This window comes from Miniopterus schreibersii, assembly GCF_964146895.1.
Source record: "Miniopterus schreibersii genome assembly, chromosome: 1".
Lineage (NCBI taxonomy): Eukaryota > Metazoa > Chordata > Mammalia > Chiroptera > Miniopteridae > Miniopterus > Miniopterus schreibersii.
Genome location: NC_138101.1, coordinates 199,846,596 through 199,865,365, shown reverse-complemented (window position 1 = coordinate 199,865,365; position 18,770 = coordinate 199,846,596). Strand labels below are relative to the sequence as shown.

The following is an 18,770-nucleotide window of genomic DNA, read 5'->3' as shown; positions in this document are numbered from 1 at the left end:
GTAATGACATCACGAGAGAACCGGCATCTGACTTCTAACCACAGTGGCATAATCAGCCCTCTCCTTTGCCTCCAGAAATCTTGCCCAATAGACAGTAAAGGAACATAAAAGTACCAACAAAACAGACGGGACTGGGAAAGGGTTGGGGATGAAGTCATGATAAGTACCTTTAACTAAAACTAAAAAACGTGTGTGTGTGTGTGTGTGTGTGTATATGTATATATACTGAAGACATATATATATATATCTCTCCAGGAAACACAAAAGCTTATACGAAAGCATGAAAGTAATCACAATGTGCCACAGACCTCAGCTGTGAACATCTTGTCATAAATAATAAAGGAGGGCTCCTTTCCTTTTTAAAAAAATAAGTCTTGCTCTTCCCGAAAGCGGCCAGAGGTTACCTGTGAAAATGGTTCGCTATTCACTTGACCCAGAAAACCCCACAAAATCATGCAAGTAAAGAGGTTCAAATCTTCGTGTTCACTTTAAGAACACTCGTGAAACTGCCCAGGCCATCAAGGGTATGCATATTCGAAAAGCTACCAAGTATCTGAAGGATGTCACTTTACAGAAGCAATGTGTGCGAGTGCGTCGTCACAATGGTGGAGTTGGTAGGTGTGCCCAGGCGTAACAGTGGGGCTGGACACAGGGTCGGTGGCCCAAAAAGAGTGCTGAATTTTTGCTGCACATGCTTAAAAACGCAGAGAGCAATGCTGAACTTAAGGGTTTAGATGTAGATTCTCTGGTCATTGAGCACATCCAGGTGAACAAAGCTCCCAAGATGCGACATAGAACTTACAGAGCTCATGAGCGGATTAACCCACACATGAGTTCTCCCTGCGACATTGAGATGATCCTACGGAAAAAGAGCAGATTGTTCCTAAGCCAGAAGAGGAGGTTGCACAGAAGAAAAAGATATCCCAGAAGAAACTGAAGAAACAAAAGCTTATGTCCCAGGAGTATATTCAACATAAAATAAATACTAATAAAAGTAATAAAATAAGTCTTGCCCTAGCCGGTTTTGCTTAGTGGTTAGAGCATTGGCCCCGGGGACTGATGGGTCCCGGGTTGGATTCCAGCCGAATGCAGGTGCCTAGGTTGCAGGCTCGATCCCTGGCCCTACAGGAGGCAACCTCTCCTCTCCTCTCTCCCCTTTCCACTCTCTCTGAAAAGCAATGGAAAATCTCCTCAGATGAGGATTTAAAATAAAATAAAGTAAATAAATCTTAAAAAACTGTCACTTTAAACTATATGCATGTATGATTTTGTTAAAAATAAAAACGAAATAGCAAAAAAGAAAACTAAGGAAATGAAGAAAAGCCAAGGCAGTTATCTCCAGGGTAAACGGCAGCTTATGGGAAACGTCAGCGCCGTGCACGGGCTCACACTGAACGATATTTGTATTTTAGTGCAAAACGCAGAGACCAACTTCACACTGACGAGAGACAGAGACGGCAGTGTGAGGGGAAGGCACCTGGTCCCCATGTCTCAGTGGTTTGTCCCTGGATAACATCTAATACAACAAATCAAGAAAGCAAGACAGCCGTGGCTCAGGCACATGGAGGTCGGGGAAGGCGTTGCCTCCACTGAAGGGAATCGAGGGTGGAGGGTGGGCCAGCACTGCTCATCCAGGCCCTTTGGTAGCACTTGACGTTTTAAACTATGGGCATGCTATCCCCCTAGATGAAAATAAAAACTTGTCTTAACATGTGGACCTCAGAGGACATTAAAGACCAACTCTCCCACAGCCCCCCTCTTCCTGTTCAGCTGTCCCCACCCCCACGACCTGGCGGAGGTAGGGAGTTGGACGTGGGCCGACCTGGTGCCTCGGGAGCCTGACTGGGAGCAGCTGCTGACCACGGACTGGGTGCCATGGTGAGTGCTGAAAACAGGTCCTTACTGCAGGCCGACAGTGGCCACCCTACCGAGTCACTCAGGTGGTGTGTGTCCCTGTCTCTGCTCTGAAGCCTCTCCACTCCCACTTCTGATTTCAGTCTCTCAGATTACAAGTACGAGGTAGACAAGGGAACATTCTCAGAGAGGGAAATTTCCCCTTGTTTTCTGTATAATGAAGTCACGTCTGTCAGTGTGGTGCTGTGATGACAAGGAGGTCCTACGAATCTGTCTCAGTATCGGGGCCTTGCGAACGCTGCCCTGGCAGGTAAGGCACAGGCCCCCTGAGCACAGGCCCTAGGGGCTGCTGTTGGTCCTGCCTGGCACCCAGCCTCCTTGCTTTTAACCGGGTACAGTGCAGTGTGGGTACTTTTTATTCCATCGCTAAGCTCACTACCCATTTGGAGCAGCACATACACAATGACGAAATTCAGACGTGCTGGGATAGATATTCAACAGAGTAACGTCCTGTCAATGGAAAATAAGTGTGTGTTTCACAGGCCTTGGCCCGGCCGGTCGATCTGACCCGGCTGTTGTATGGCTGCCCGGCGGGGGCACTGAAGGACTGGAGCTTTTATGCCTCCCTTTCGTCCTTTGGAAAAGGCAAGTAGAGGCAACTTGCTTTCCTACTTCCCAGTGAAGTGCTGCCCAGGACGGCTTAGCTTGTGGACTACTGTACTGAACCCAGAAGAAGCGAGGATGGACCAAGTCTGGTGAAAGAGCAGCATGTCGCCGAGGAGAAAGGGGATAGTCACTGCAGTCTCAGCCACTTCTGAGAGGCACACGTACGGGAGGGAGGGATTCATTACCAGGTAGCCTGCGGCCACCACTGCAATGAGAAGACAGAGAGGACGGTAGGCCGTGGGGTGGAAAGACATCAATCTTTATAAATACAGTAAAACATTCATCTGTGTCAGTACTCACATTAGAAAAATATGCATTACTTGAAATAGAACCTCTGAATAAAATAAATAAATCTAGGACTGAGGTTCTGACTCCATCTCACTGAGGGGGCTCTGCCCCGGCAGTTTCTAGAGGAACCCCTCCTGCTGGGCCCATCTGCAAGGCAAGCCCCTCCGCCTCAGTCAGTAGGACATTGTCCTCCCCAGACACCATGGCACCTGGGTGGGGCACAGTAAGCCCCTCAGGAGTCTGAATAAATACCTGCTCCTGTCCCTGAGACAGCAGCCTGTGGCAGCCACTGGTGATTTCAAAAGCCATGGTTTCACCCACAGCAATGACACCCTCCAGCTCTCTCTGCTCATTGTGAGTCCCAGTCCCGCAGGCAGACTGGTCCAAGCCCACCAAGTGGCTCCTTAGACCTCCTTCAGCAGACAGCAATCCGTCCAGGCCAAGCTGAGGCCCTGACTCTGACACAGTGCTGCCGGCACAGGGCGTCGGCTCAGCGTGTAGGGAAAAGACTTTCTCCAGCAGAGGGGCTGTAGCCCCAGGAAGCAGGGCCTCACTGGGGCTGAATTGCTGGCTGCTCCCATGAGAGCCAGGCACCTGGGGGAGCTTTCCTACCTCAGTGTCTCCAAAACCACCAGGCAGCAGGGATGCCACTCCTCCTGTGGACACCAAGCCGCTGCAAAGTCCCTGGCTCCCTGGGCTGTCCCCAGTGGTCAGGTCTAAAGAGTGTCCCTGAGCGTCCTCTGTGGGGAACACTGCTGCCTGCGCCTGGGTCAGCATCCCAGGCTGTCCGGGTTGAGTGTAAAGCCCCAGCCCACGGACATCCTGATACAAGAGGGCAGGGTCTGCACACTGGCTCCTGGCTGCTAAGTCTGCAAGTGCTCTCAGCTGCTGGCCGGCTTGGGCTGTGCTTCTGTCGCCCTCAGAACCTGGTGGTGTGTGGCCGTTCTCAGGGCAGGGGCAGGTGTCCCCATTTACTCGAGGGATGAAACCTAAACAGCATGGAAGACAGGTAGTCACACAGGTGCTGCATTATAGCCTGCTCACTGCACCCACTCCCCAAAACAAGCTGTCCAAATTAACTTTAGTGCAAGAAAAGGGAAAACACAAACTCTCCTTGCTACCTGGCCTGGTTTGGATAAAGCTACAAGAGGAAGCCCAGGCCAGAGGCGAGTGAGCTGGAATCCACTCAGGTCAGAGTTTGCACTATTGTCATGAATAAATCTGCTCCCCACAGCAGAAGTAAGTTAGAAAATGGAGACTGCCCCTTTAAAGCAGGCTTTGCACCAGGGAGGGCACCAGGCGGCCCTGATGAGCTTTTAGAAGGTTTACCATGTTCTCAACCTGCCCTTTGCTCAAAGAGCCTAACTGACAAGTTCTGGCTGGAACAGGGATAAAAGCCAGGATATGTGTTGTTTTAAATGTTAAATCTCACTGGCACTTAATGCCTCAGGAGAGCCCAGCCACAGACTCGGCTGTCCTGGGGCCCCGCCCTGCTCTCAGCCCACCTGTCTTGCCACCTACCACCACGAGGCGGTGCTTCAGTTCAATACAGGACACAAGAAAACCTCAAAGGCCTCAAGGTTCAGGGGAAGTTGGGATAAAACTTGAGAAACCAGAGGGCTCTCTTAAACGTGGCCCCAGGGGCACTGATCCTGAAAGAAGGCCTCAGAGCCACGGGGCGCGACAACCATGAGCATCTTACCCTCGCTGGCCGCAGGCGCACACCCGGGCGGCTTCTGTTGGCCTTGAGTGCAGGCAGAAGACTCGGGGAGCTCCTTGGGCAGAGCGGCCCTTCTGGTCCTTTTCACTGAGGCCAGCCCCTCCTCCGCAGGCTAGGGAGTGAAGACACAATCAGCTAAGACTAGAAGGCAGGCCGGCACCTCCTCCTCCAGGAGTGGCGTCCAGAGTTGAAGTCAAACCGCAACAATCACACCAGACAGACAGTGGCCCCCACGGCCCCCCACGCTCCCCCGTGCTGGCCCACCTCGCTCTGCCTCTTCCTCGGGCTGGCTGCCGCTGGCTCCTCCCTGTCTATCTCTTGGCAGGTGCACGTGTGTGGAATGCACTCTGTGCGTGTTTCTTTTTTCCTCAGGAATTCTTCTGTGATTCCTAAGGACCCAGCAACCTGAGAGGAGGTGTGAGAATAAGAGGCCTGCGTCTGAACCTGTAAAGTCCCTCTGCACAGCGAGGTGCTGCCTGAACACTGAGAAAAATGAAGAGTTGGCAGAGAAATGGGTCATTGCCAGGGCCAGGTGTGCTGTGCCAGCAGGTCAGAAGACACTGACAAGGGTTTTAAAAAAATTAAAGCACTCTCTCTAGTGTCACTACAAGCTCAACAATGTTAGTCTGACACCAAGGTCGCCTCTTTGCCTGTTATCCCTCCTTTTTTGAATTCTCACTGTTACCTTCAGAAAAATAATCCTGCCTGTTCTGGAACCACATCTCCTTTCCCAGTCGGTGGACAGGACCTGGGTTTGGGAGGCTAGGAGCCTGAGCTGGATCCCAGCTTCTCTGCTCACAGCCTGGGTGACCTTGACAACCACCCATCTGGGACTCCAGCCACTTGGAGGGATTTTGTGAGGATTACATTAGATCCCACATGCGAAGCAGCAGCTGTAAAGGTCATAACCAACAGCTATCGGCATTCATGCAGGGACACTACGGAGAGAACACCGAGAGCATGAGGGGCAGGGCAGGGCAGGGCAGCAAGGGCAGATCAAGGTCAGAGGAGAGAACAGGGGTTGGCAAGTTTAGCATCTACCGACCTGGCTGTCCCCTTGCAAACTGTGCCAGGACTTAGAGGCAATGGACAGTGGGGACGCGGCGGAGTCTCTTGCTGGACTCAGCAAGAGGCCCCTGGATGATCTGACCACATGGTGCATGCTATGCCCAGCAAAGGATTTTATCCAAAGTAAGTCAAACCATGTCTTTTTCAAAACATTTCTGGCAAGGACCCAATACAGCTAAAGGCAATTTGATGACAATGGCATGGAAATGAGAAATTTGTAGAAACCACCACAAACAATAACTGTTGGTCTCTGCATAACCCATCCCCACAAACCTACATAATGAAGAAAACCCTACTAGCCAAAGCATTAACCGTGCTCATCAGTGAGGGGGGATTATGGTGATGTCGATTTTATTTGAGCTTATCTGCATTTCTGAGTTTCCTGAAGAAAGCTCTCAGCACCTTCATATGAAGAGAAAAGCCTGCACTTGATGGGAAAGAGCTAGAGAGCCGTTGACAACGACGATGTCACTACAGAAACACGTTCTCCTGAACGACACCCCTCCTTCCGCGGGCTCTGTGGGAACGCCTCCCCTGTGGCCTGTTACCTTGTCATCGTTTATTTCCAGGGGCTCCTGAGAACACAGGCCAGGGCTCTGGAGGTAATCCTGACACATTTTCTTAACCATTTTATGCAACTCTTCAAACTCCTTGTACACAGCTGGGAACACAGGCTTGGCTAGGTGACCGCTTTCAACCTTAGGATAAAGATGACAGAAATGTTTAAACCGAGGCAGTGAGACGAAAAATACAGAAGGAAATTTAAAGAAGGGAAGGATACAAGTTCCTTGGCCCTCAGCCTAGGCCTGTCAATGGCAGGCATTTCCTTCACTCCTGGGTGAGAGCCTACTGTGTGCCCAACACTGCTCATGGGTGACACCAGGGTGGGCCTGGGGAGAGGAGGGGATGGCAGAAAGCTCTGAGGACAAGTGTGTTCCCAGGCCTGCAGCAGGAGGGCTGGGCCTCCTCTCCCAGGGAAGGGGTGTTGGCGTGTGCTGGAAGTGTGCAGTGTGGGTGCAGGCGCCTCCTGGAAGTATGCAGTGTGGGTGCTGGTGGCCCAGGCTGCAGCATCAGAGTGGGCTCACCAGGGTGCAGAGCCAGAGTGGGGGAGGCCGGCGAGGGTGGATGCCATGGCTGTGGGCCCGCCCAGGTTTGCTGCTACCCTTCTGTGCCTCCCACACAAGGTTACAACTCTGTCCCCAAGGGAAAAGACTCCAGAAGGCCTCACTCCTAAACTACACACGGAGGATGCTTTTCTAAATGACTCCTAATTGTGCCCTAGATGGTTTAAAACACAAAGAAGACTCACCTTCACCAGAAGAAACTCATACACGGTCACCGCCTGGGCCAGCTGAGGCAGAGCCAGCTCCACAAGGTCCTCCCGGCTACACTGGTGGAGAATCTACCAGGAGAAAGCGTTTCACCTCTTTGAAAGCCCACGAGACTCTCCCACAGCCAACAAGCTGGCACAACAAAAAACATAAAAGAGAAAGTTCCCCCAAATCTCAGTGATGAAGCAACTCTACACTATAAATGTTCTGCTTCATTAAATATCTCACTTGATTCACCATTAACAAGTCCTGGACTTGAGCTTGAGTCCCTGTGACAGCCCTGAGCACAGAGTGGACACCGGGTTCCGGATAAGGGCACAGCGATGGGAAGCGCTCTCCCTTCTCCCCAAGGCTCCAGGGCTCACCAGCCAACGCCAGGGACCAAAATGCAAACAAGTCCAGAGGCAACCCAGTCAGGACACCAGCGCTAAAGGACAGGTGACAGATGATATGTGACAGCAGAGCTGGGTGTGTCTTGGGGAGAGATCCAGGGAGGGCGCAGTCCTCAGGGCTTAGTTACTGCTGGACACAGGGAGGAGTGTGTGAAGGGGAAGGGGTGCCATGGATGCTCTGGGTACCCAGCTGAGCTCGGGGCAGACCCTTGGCCAGGAAGGGTGGACAGGAAGCCAGCTGTGGGATGTTGGAAATCAGAGCTGAAGCTCCAGAGAGGTCTGCACAGGAAGTACGGATGTGGGAGTCAGCCGAGGGAAGGGAAGGTGAGGAACCAGGAGATGGGTGAGATCACCCAGGGCAGCAATAAGGTGAAGGGGGAGCAGGGAGTCCTGGAGACAGAAAGCCTCATGGGGCTCAGGGAGGTTGGAGGAATGATCAGTGAGGAGCTGCAAGGGCTGGAAGGGGGTTCGGAGAACAGCAGTCAGTCAGAAAAGGGGGACCTTTCATTTGCAAAACGGGGTGTTTAATTATGACATGCAAAAGCCCTTAGAGGAAAATGACCAGCTGGTTTCCAACACCCCTCAAGGTGTGGGAGGTCGGAATGTGGTTGTCACCTTGCCACACCCTGGCCCAGAGCAGACAGGGCACCTCCTCAGTCTCCGCCTCACACGCATGCCTGCCTGGCAGCTGTCACTGGCTTGGCTGTCATCTTTCCCCAGAGTGGGGGGTGGTCTACCTTGTGCACACTGTCCCCTCCACACCCAGGACAGGGCCTGATGTGTGGGGGACAGTTAGTATGCAAACTGATGCCCATTTCTGAGGGGCTCTACTCTGAATCAGAGTGATCCTGCTCAGAGCACTCCCCAGCTCTCTGGATGCTGGGTGTGGGACTGTAAACCAGCTGATGGGGTCTTTGTGTTAGAGTCCCTACTACACTGAGCAGATGGCCTCACTGGTCTCAGATGCTCGACTGCACGTAGACATCGAACACCTGGATTCAGACTCTGGCTCTGCCACCTGCAGGATGACTTTTGGGAAAGTTGTTGGCCTGAGTTTCAGGTTCCTCAACTATTAAGTTGAGATGTTAATCGTCACAGAGCCAGTGAAATGAAGTACAGCTGGCACTCAGCATGAGGCTCAGTTTAGCGGCTGAGCTGCCACAGAGGGAGCCTAACCCCATAGATGGTGGCTAATTCAGTGCTAATAAGTGAGTCAAGCCAAGGTCTACCTCCCTCCTACTCCTAAAAACCAGTCATCCTGGATTAATTAACAAGCTCCCTGCCCCCACCCAAAAAAGCTTATTCACCAGGGTTTACCTTTCCCACTAGAACTGTAACCTCATGGAGCTTCCCCGGAAAGCCCCTCCTTCGGAACTTCTGCCCCAGGTGTGTGGGAGTTCCCAGGACCTGGGCCCTGACGGCCACTCCTGTGGGGGCCGCAGCTCCATAACTGATCTCTCGCTCTCTTGTTGGCTCTCACTTCTCGTTTGAGAAGTTACCAGGCTAATAAACACATAAATACATCCTGGCCAAAGGCAACTAGGGTAAGTCCCACTTTTCAAAGTCAATTCAACTAAATTCACTATACCTACTTTCATGGGGCTGGACTGGAGATTCCTGGGCTTGAAACCTGAAGCACACTTTTATATCTTGAGACTTTTTACAAAACAAAAACGATTTCTGTTGTTTTCTCAATGGCTTCCATGAAAACGTAGGTTATAATTTTTCCAAAACGTTTGAAGGCAAGCAGCTCTTGCTACAGTTAAGACACTCTGGTCATTTCAAGTGGGTAAACCTAAATTACTTCAGGTAACACTATCCTTGAACTTGTCGCACACTTCATCCAAGTACATCCCAGGTGAACCATATAGTTACCTGGGTATTTTACTTCTGAATTCAGAAGCCTAATACTGCATTGGTACGTACACCAGACAGGGGTCAAGAACCAGGTCTAAGATCGGCGTACCTCCTTGAGCCTGGCTCTGCTCCCGGCTGCTCTGCTCCGCTCCGGGGCAGCTGCACTGGGCTCTGCAGGGACCCTGGAGTCGCTCCTTTTAGGTCCCAGGTGTCTCTCTGATCCCGAAAAGGCCGAATAGCTTCCATCTGCTGGTTTGGACACCAATGCCTCTTCAACTTCCAAAGACTGACTGTTCTAGGTGGTGTCGGAAGGGGAAAAACCAGGAGAGAACATGCCCAGTGTGTCACTGCCGCCCCAGGAAGCACCCTGTGGGCCACTGCCCCCAACCCGACCTCTCCCAAGACCACTGTCATGTCAGCCAAGTGCAATCTTATGAACAGATCTGCAGGACTGGCCCTGCGTTCCTGGCGAAAGCGCCTCCTAAACCATGCCATGCCAGACAGAAGACACGCCTTGCTTACCTGGCCGTGGGGCCGACAAGGTGGGGCCTCAGGTCCCCCAACACGACGACTTGGGTGCTGCTTGAGCCTCTGTCTGAACCCCCCTCAAACACCATAAAGGATATTTTAAGGGTGATAGGCAGCAACAAGGACCCCACCACCAGATGGACACGTTACCTGCAGGCCACCCTGTGCTGACCGGGCCCCTTCCTCACTCAGGAGAGCTGGCGTGGACAGCCCCAGGGATGTGAGGCCGCTGGGCCTGCCCTCCGCCAGGCCCTGGGTCACACCCCCCTTGGCTTTCTCAGACGGCAGCATCTCAGGCTCCGGCTGGCTATGGCCCGGATTAAGTTTGAAATGCCGGGCCAGTCCCCCCTTTCCTATGTATGACTTGTCACACATCTGACACTTGAAGGTCTTGGGCCTCAGGGAGCAGCTGGGCAGGTCAAAGAGCGCCTGCTTCTCCCGCTGCTCTTCGTCTTCTCCCACACTCAGTTCCGAGTAGTCGTCTGAGTCGGATGGGTGACCATCGGCCAAATCCCCCATTCTTATGAATTTATAATCCTTGGCTTTATACTTGGGGGGTCGAGATATCCGCCCGGAACGTGTTTTCACTTTTAAAGACTTTTTCAGTTTCTCAGTGTGTTTTGTATGCAAGTTGGAACTAAATAAATTTGCTGAACTGGATGAAACAGACGTCGTTGCAGGCAGGTCGGAGGCTGGCCGAGGGGCCAACGTGGTGCCAGGTACATTCGGAGCCTGGTGGGGCAGGACTCTCTTCACACAAACCTGCTGGAGGGTGGGCAGTGGTCTCTGCACGAGCACCTGAACAGGAGGTTGTGAGGGGTTACTCAGGAGACGAGGCTGTGGCTGGGTGCCCAGATGGGGCTGTGCCCCGAGCAGCTGAGGGCTGGTGATGCTGAGCCCCAACACGCTGCAGTGCCTCCCGGGTGGCTGGCTCAGCCCGGCTGTCCTGGACTGGGTGGTGGTCAGTTGGGGCATCGGCCTTTCCTGACCTTTCGTTTCTCCAGATGTTACCTTGACACAGATGGTTTTCAGTGGCTTAAAGAGAAAAGAAGTATTTAGCTTAGCAATGTTTCTGCAATTCTGATCTCATCTTAAATCCAGTATTGAAATTTTTTTCTACATTATAAAATGCACCCTGGCCGTCGTGGCTGAGTTGGTTGGGTGTTGTTCCATGCACTGAAAGGCAGCTGGTGTAATTCCCAGCCAGGTCACATGCTGAGCTTTCAGGCTCAATCCCTGGTGGGGGTGTGCAAGAGGCAACTGATTGATGTTTCCGTCTCAGATCGATGTTTCTCTCTCTCACTCCCTCTCTAAATATCAATAAAAAATCTTTTAAAAAAAATATAAAATGCATCTCACTTATATAAAAGTTGTGTAATAAAGGGTGTCCCAATAAACTGTATACTCACACTTTAAATAATTATAAAGGTAGTGTTTATTCAAATACATTTCATTTTCAAAATTGAGCTATCAGCTGTTAGTGTGTATACATTTTTGGGGGACACCCTGCATATCTGTATCATGTACAGTGATGTTTCTGAACCTTTCTGACCAGGCCACAATGATATATTTTACATCACATCCATAGGTTAGTGCAGAAACATTTGCATACATAAATAATATTAAAAGTATGTGTGAACAAAACCCTTTTGTTTTAGGATTTCTACAGTGCAAAAATGGCCTAAATTTTTAATCTGCTATGGACACTAGTTTACTGTGTGGGTATTACACTTGATACTTTGTTATAAGTTCATCAATTTGCAAACTTTTACTAAATATCTCTGGGTGCCAACATATAAACATAAGCAAAGTCCTGTCTCACCCTTGAGGAGATGGGTAGTTTCCCCTGTGCTGCCTCAGTCACCTGCAGACCTGCTGAATCAGGATCTCCTGCCCCGAAATCTGTACTTTCAAAAGCTCTGCAGCTGATTCTAAAGGCAGACTAGGTTCCCTAAGGAATGTGGACAGGAAAGCAATGCCCCGAGGGGAGCAACAGGTGCAGTAAGAGAGACAGAGGGAGGGGGCAGGGACAGCCCAGGATTGGTGGGCTTCCCAGAAGAGGTGACCTCGGCAGGGGGTCTGGGGGCTGAGTAGAATTTCTGCCAGGTGGAAAGGTATCCTAGGTGCAAGGAAAAACAACAGGGCATGGTGTGTTATAGGAAACTAGAAGTGTTTCTGTAGGGCAGGGACAGGAAGGATGGGGAGGGGCGGGAGCCAAAATCTGACCCATGGGAGTGTGTGTCCACTGGGTCTGTGCTTTCTGACCCCCACCATCCCCTTAGAGAACCTCATTCTCTAAATGCACATCCACCCCACTCCCAAAATGCCTCTCCTCTTCCACCTTTCTTTTTTTTTTTTTTTTTTTAATATATCTTTATTGATTTCGGAGAAAGGAAAGGAGAGGGCGAGAGATAGAAACATCAATGATGAGAGAGTCATTGATGGAGCCCGCAACCCGGGCATGTGCCCTGACCGGGAATCGAACCCTGATCGCCTGGATCCCAGGTCAATGCTCAACTGCTGAGCCATGCCTGGCCGGGCTACATTTCTAACTGGCACCCACCCTTCCGAATCTAGTTCAGATGCTACCTCATCCAAAGTCACTTGATTCCCTGAGCCAGCAATAACCTCTCTTTCTCTAAATGCACTTAGATCTTCACCTGTGTCTGTAGCTTTCTGACCGTGATCAGGCATTATCTGAGTCCTGTTTTACCTCCTGGGTTAGATTATAACCTCCTTGGGGGCAAGGTCCACATCTGGTTTGCCTTTGTGGCCTTTGTGACACAGGGGGCTCAGAGGATATTAGCTGCATAGGCCACACAATTACGTTATTGTGAATTCAGGTATAACTCATATCATCCCAATTAGCTACAGAACACAATCGTGCCACCTAACTCGAGTTAAGTTTGCTTTCATTTGATGGAAAATGTCATTTTTGGACTTTTTCCTAAGTTCCCACACCAAACCCAAAAAGCTGTGGCCACATTCAACAGGCCCTGGAGTGCAGCCACACCTCGGGGACCTTGGGCAGTCACTCACCCTCTCTGGGCTTGTTCCTCCTCTGTAAAATGCTGATAAATACTTTTGTATGGCTGCTGAGAAATACTCTGTACCCAGCACAGTGCCAGGCGCAGAGCAGTGTCTCTGCAAACGGCAGCCATCACCCCTGTGACCACAGACTTGCTGTGCACGGCTCATGCCGGAGGCTTTTAGTTCCTCAGCTGAGTAGGAGCCAGAAAACTCATCCAATGAGCCATCCCTCTGGCAAACAAGGAAACCGAAGATCAAAGAGGTTGAGTTACCCAAGGTCACCCCTTTAAGGAGTTTGGGCAGAATCAGACTTGTCTTCTCATTTGGCAAGAAACCTCTCAGTCTTGATCACCAACTGGGTACAACTCTAAGCAGCCAAAAATCACCCGTGGTGGGGAGGGGGGCAAAGCAATGCGGGTGGATTCTATTCTCTGCCTAGTTCTTGGGATGGGGAACCTTTTTCTGCCAAGGGCCATTCGGATATTTATAACATCATTCATGGGCCATACAAAATTATCCACTTAAAGATTAGCTATGGCCGGGCCGGGTGTGGCTCCGCGGCTGAACGTCGACCGAGGACCCCGGAGACCGCAGCTCGATTCCCGGTCGGGGCACGTGCCCGGGCTGCGGCTGGGTTCCCAGCTGGGGGTGTCCAATGATGACTTTCTCATCACTGCTGTTTCTCTCTCGCTCGCTCTCCCTTCCTCTCTCTGAAATCAATAAAGACATATTTAAAAAAAAAAAAAGATTAGCTGTGAAGAAAACTCCTGGATTGACTGAATTTCGCCGCCGCAGGGCCAGGCCCAGTGCTTTCGCCGGCGGTTCCCCTCTCGGCAGAAGCGCCGAAGGCAGCGCCGGGAGGCGGGGCAGAGGGTCATTCACGACCCCGGAGCGCGGGGCCGGGCTTCGGGCGCTACCGATTCACTCCCCCTTCCCTAGTAGCCCGGAGCCGCGGCCCGGGAAGAACGCCCCGGACGGGCCCTGTCGGACGCCGAGTGAAGCGCACGGCGGGCGCGGGGCGGGGCGCCCAGCCGCAAACCCCGGCACCGCTCCCGGGGCGGCCCTGCGCCCAGCGCCCCGGGTTCCGTCCCTGCGCCCAGCGCCCGAGCGCCCCGGGTTCCGTCCCTGCGCCCAGAGCCCGAGCGCCCCGGGTTCCGGCCCGAGTCGCAGCACCTGCCGCCTGGAAAGGCCTCCACGCCGGTCCCTCTGACCCCACGCGGGTCTCAGCTCGGGGTCGTCAGGCCGCAGCGCCCCGTCACTCCCAGAACCTGCCTGTGTCCTTCGCGGCCGCGGTGCGCACAGCAAGCGCCCCGTGAGCAAGGGGGTGCGTGGCGAGGGGCGCCGGCGGCCCCCGGGGGCTGGGCGCGGGGACAGCCGCACCGCGGGCGGACTCGGCCCCCGGCCTGCCTCCCACGTCCCTCCCGGCGCCTCACCTGGGGCGGCAGCAGGCGCGGGGGCTCGGCGCCGGGGCCCTGCCGCAGGGCGGCCTGCTGGGCCGCATCGCGCAGCCGCCGCACCGCGTCCTGCAGCACCGAGGGCGGCGGCGGCTCGGCGGGCGGCTGCGCCCGGGCCACCTGCTCCAGGACCCGCCGCAGCTGCTCGGGGCCCAGCGGGGCCACGCGCACGGCGCCGCCGCTCGGGCCGCGGGGAGCCGGGTCGCCGTCCCCGCCGCCGTCCCCGGCCTCCGGCTCCGCGCCCGCCATGCCGGCCGAGGTGGGGACTCGAACCGCGGCCGCGGAGCCGGGCGCGCCGGAAGTGCGTCACCGCGGAAAGGGGCGGCTACGGGGGCCCGCGGGGCCAAGGGGCTTCGGAAGGCGACCGCGGAGTGTGCGTCGGTGGGTGGAGCCTATGTGGCCCCGCCCCTTGTGCGTCACAAGAGAGAGGACCGGCCGGCAAGACTTAGTTAGCCTTCCGGGGTCGCCTCCGGCGGGAGCTGTCCAAGGTCTCCCGCGCGTCCGTCGCCGGGGCTCCAGAGCCCCAGGCCTGTCGTCACACCACCCAAATGTTATCAGCAGCGCGTGCATCGGTCACCTGAGGGTCGTGGCAGGACTTGTAGGTTCCTGGTCCCCCCTCCAGACCTTCTGAGCTAATAGATCTGGGAGGGGATTCAAAGTGAGCATATTTAATAGTGTGCCTCCAGCCCCCAAAATGTCCCCAGGGCGGCCCGCCCCTCCCACTCGCCCGGACTGCGTGCCCCGTGAGGGTGGAGGTGACAGCGACTCTCTCGGTGCCCGGCGCACGCTCGGGGGCTGAGCGCTGGGCGGGGGCATGGGAGTGAGTGCGTGAGCGGGGCAGCGAGGGAAGCCCCCACCCGGATTCACACTCAGTCCCCGGCTCTGAAGGCTTTTCAAAGATGGCTAGAGACCTGGCTGGACCCCGATAGAAAACACACTGACCTTTAAAAGGCTGCTTTTGTTAAACTAAACACGCCTGCAGACTCGAGCCGTGAGTGAGACATTAATCCAGCTGTCGCCTGGCTGCAAACTGCACGACCAGGTGGGAGAAGGGAAGCCTGAGATTTCTCTGAAAAGCTAAAATGTAGCAAGAGGCCCTGGCCGGGCAGCCGTCGGCGGGAGCATCGTCCCGATAGCTAAGATGGCAGGTTCGATTCCCCAGTCGGGCACATACAGGCTAAAAATCAATCAATAAAATATTGGGGGGGGGTAGCAAGAGAGGGCTTACCAGCGGCTTCCACAGCCCGACGGGTTGGCATTTGTGTCTTTCCCTCACTGCGGCTCCGACGTAGACGGCGCGGGCACGCCCCGGGCTCCTTAGGCTCTGTCCATACACATGGCGGGAGGAAACGACTCCAGGAATGACTCCCAAGCCTGGGCTTCAATTCTAAGGACCCCTGGGGTCCCCACCGAGGGCCCTCCGCAGCTCTGCATTGGGGAGCACCTGGCGGTAGCCTCCGAGAGCGTCGTAAATCGGCCCGAAGGGCGCCTGCGGGGTGCTGCGCGAATTCGTGGGTAACCAGTCACCGGGCCGTGCGGGCGCGGGGTCCCGCCGTGTCTCCCCACCGGCCGCCCGCGACCACTTTGGGGTGGAGTACGGAACGATTCCGTCTCTCTCTCCTGGTCGCCCGGGGCTGACAGCTCCCCAAAATCTTATTTTTAGATAATCGTAAAAATTACTAATAGGAAAGTTTTAAAAAGGCAGCTGTGGCCCGTACGGGGATCGAACCCGCGACCTTGGCGTTATTAGCACCACGCTCTAACCAACTGAGCTAACCGGCCGGCCGGGGACAGAGTGGCGCCTCTGCTATTATGAGGATCCTGCGCCTGCGCCGCTCCCGCCGGCGCCCCGCCCCTCGGCCGAGGAAACACCCGAGGCCCCGGCGCTTTCCGGGAGAGCGGAGGCGGCCCCAGAGCCCGCAGAGCCTTCCACCGGGCAAATCACGTTGCGCTTTGGAGCCTCAGCTCGCGAGAAAAGTTTTCAAATATTGCAACTCAAGGCTGTTGTTACCTCCGAGGATCTCTGCAGCTTGGAACTTCGTGTATCCAGAGCTTTTGGTGGCTAAATGAAGCTTAGAAAAGAACAGCAAACCCGAAAAATGACAAAAGAGCCACCGACTTTCCCAGCCGCCGCTGGGGCCTTGGCATCCTTCCTGCCTTTTTCTTTTTTTCACTGTAAAGGCGTGTAAAGGATGTCCCCAAAAATGTACACACACTTTAACAGCTGACAGCTCAAATGATGGTTCTTGCTTTTCAGATTTAGCCCATTGAAATATGTAATTATTCAAAGTGTGTACATTTTTGGGGATACCCTGTATTTATGTGTGTGTGTGTGTGTGTGTGTATACATATTTCAATGTAATCTTGCTTAAGAGATACAATTTTTAATCTTCCTTTTTGTACGTAATATTTCTATCATAAGCCTATTCCTAAATAATGGCAAATGTCATTTTAAATGGTTCCTTCATGTCTCCTCCCCCTTTTTTACTGTCTGGAAAATGCCTTCAGTTTGCTCTCTCGTTTAGCACGCGAATAAATCATGAACTAGCTGCTGGGTGGGCGACTGGCAGTATTTACTCTGAAGGGATAGAGCCTGTGTACAATAAAATAAACAAAAAAAATAAATGTTGGTAGAGAAAACTCAAACGTGTCGGTTCCCCAGCCTGTGCGTCCCAGCAGCCACCGTCTCTGAGAGGCTACTTGCGCTGCCGTGGCAGGTGCTCCAGGAGAAGGGAACAACCCACTTTCCACACTGTCCACTCCCCTGGTCTGAATGCTCCAAAAAACTGCTCCCAAGCCGGTGTATCATCAGGGTTCCCTGTCGCAAGTACAAAAAAAGCCAAGTCTTGCTAATAACAGAACAGATTTAGTTGAAAGGCTGTTAGGTAGTGCACCCCACCCCCAGGAAGTCTGGAGACCCAGGTTCAGACAAAGAGCCACACAGTGAAAAAGTCATTAAGCTTGACAGTGCCCTAACCCCAGGGAACCAGCTGTGAGTACGAGAGGCCTAATGCTGTCCCCTGGGAGCACCCAGTCTAGCAGGTGGCGTGAGCGCGGAGAGGCTCAGGGGTGGTGAGGGCAAGCAAGGCCTGCTGGTCATGGAGGGCTGGGCAGGCTCCTGAGACTGGGACACTTGACACTTGACCGTGTTCTGAAGGACAAGCATGGGTAAGTGTAGGCCAAAGGGGGTAGTGCCCTCAGGGCAGAGGGAATGCCAGTGATGGCAGGCATCCTGTCCACTTGCTTATACCCAGTGCCCAGAGCCTAGCACACTGTCTAGAATAGTCTGTGTTTAATAATAAGCGTCAGATGGATGAATGAACTAATTTAAAAATCATCTTACACTTTAAAACAAAGTCATTTCTTTGTTCAAAGTCTCCCCTCTGGCCCTGTCCTGATAGGATTGCCAGATTTAGTAAATAATTTCTTATGTGTTATATAATATTTGGGACATACTTATACTAAACTGGTATTAGTTGTTTATCTGAAATTCAGCTTTAACTGGGAATCCAAACATGGTTTGGGTGTGAGGGGCCAGATGTGATGAGAGGAGGAACAGAGCAGCTTGGGCGGAGGGGATGGTGAACTGTCTGTGGAGCATTTTGAATTGGAGGTGAACTTGGGACATCCAAGCTGGAAACAGACCTGGAAGTTCCACGGAGAGGCTGGGCCAAAGGTGTTTGGGGCCTTCTGGGAAGATTGCAAATAAAGCTGTGGGTGTGAGCCCAGCTGGTGTGAGCTCAGTGGTTGAGCATCCACCTATGAACCAGGAGGTCACTGTTCAATTCCCAGTGAGAACACATGCCCAGTAGGGGGCGTGCAGGAGGCAGCCGATCAATGACTCTCATCATTGATGTTTCTATCTCTCCCTCCCTCTCTCTGAAATCAATAAAAGACATATTTTTTAAAAATGCTGTGGGTGTGTATGAGCTTGTCCGGAGCTAGAGGAGGGGGTGATAGAGAGTTGGGTGCACCCTAAGGTGAGCCACATAGAGAACCTAGACCCCAAAGGGATGGATGTAGCTAGTGTGGAGACTGAGGGAGGACAATGCCCGAGAGGTGCCATGGGGCTGAGAAGTTGTGAGGCAGGCAGACCAGTCGACAAGCCCCTGCCAAGACCCTTCAGGGTCAGGGGGTGGTGTGTGACCCAGGATGAAAACAGCTAAGATGGAGGCAGGCAGATCCCAGACCCTTCCTCAGATTCAGGAGACCTATAAAATGTGGGATGTGGAGAGAGAAGGGGTCAAGCCTGTACCACAGGCCCTGCTGGTTTCCTTGGATTAAGTAGGGAGCCCAGAGGAGCCAGGGAGAGTCAAGGAAGCCTGCAGTCCAGACAAGGGGTCTAAAAGCAGCTGACTTCAGGCCCAAAGCTCAGGAGTGGTCAGTGCTAGGGGAGCAGGGTGGGGTCAGCCCTGAAGAGGGGGCATGGAGGGAGATGCCTCGAAGGTGGAACCCAGGAGTGAGCACACAGGAAGCTTTCAATGAATGTTTGTGGGAGGAAAGAGTGAATGACTGGGCCTGGCAAGTGTGAGCACTGGAGAGCTGTCCCAGAGAGGAGAGAACCATGAGACAGAGGCTGAGA

General features: G+C 53.4%; 1 protein-coding gene and 1 pseudogene across 3 annotated transcripts; one reads left to right on the top strand and one right to left on the bottom strand.

Moving 5' to 3' along the window:
• Positions 1-435: 435 nt before the first annotated feature.
• Positions 436-1,047, top strand: LOC308567711 (large ribosomal subunit protein uL22 pseudogene; annotated as a pseudogene). Its single transcript has one exon. The product of its transcript is annotated as a large ribosomal subunit protein uL22 pseudogene (transcript).
• A 1,707-nt stretch (positions 1,048-2,754) lies between these two features.
• ZNF839 (zinc finger protein 839) lies at positions 2,755-14,437 on the bottom strand (the record flags this gene model as incomplete). Of its 2 annotated transcripts, none has more annotated exons than XM_081124024.1 (8): positions 2,755-3,797; positions 4,511-4,640; positions 4,793-4,933; positions 6,145-6,294; positions 6,906-6,998; positions 9,286-9,471; positions 9,855-10,739; positions 14,168-14,437. In XM_081124024.1, 8 exons carry the CDS (start codon positions 14,435-14,437, stop codon positions 2,899-2,901), a joined length of 2,754 nt encoding a protein of 917 aa, XP_080980150.1. In that variant the 3' UTR covers positions 2,755-2,898. The 2 variants fall into 2 exon arrangements, with proteins under 2 accessions (XP_080980150.1, XP_080980151.1); XM_081124025.1 differs by lacking the exon at positions 14,168-14,437 and adding an exon at positions 11,527-12,005.
• Positions 14,438-18,770: the final 4,333 nt, after the last annotated feature.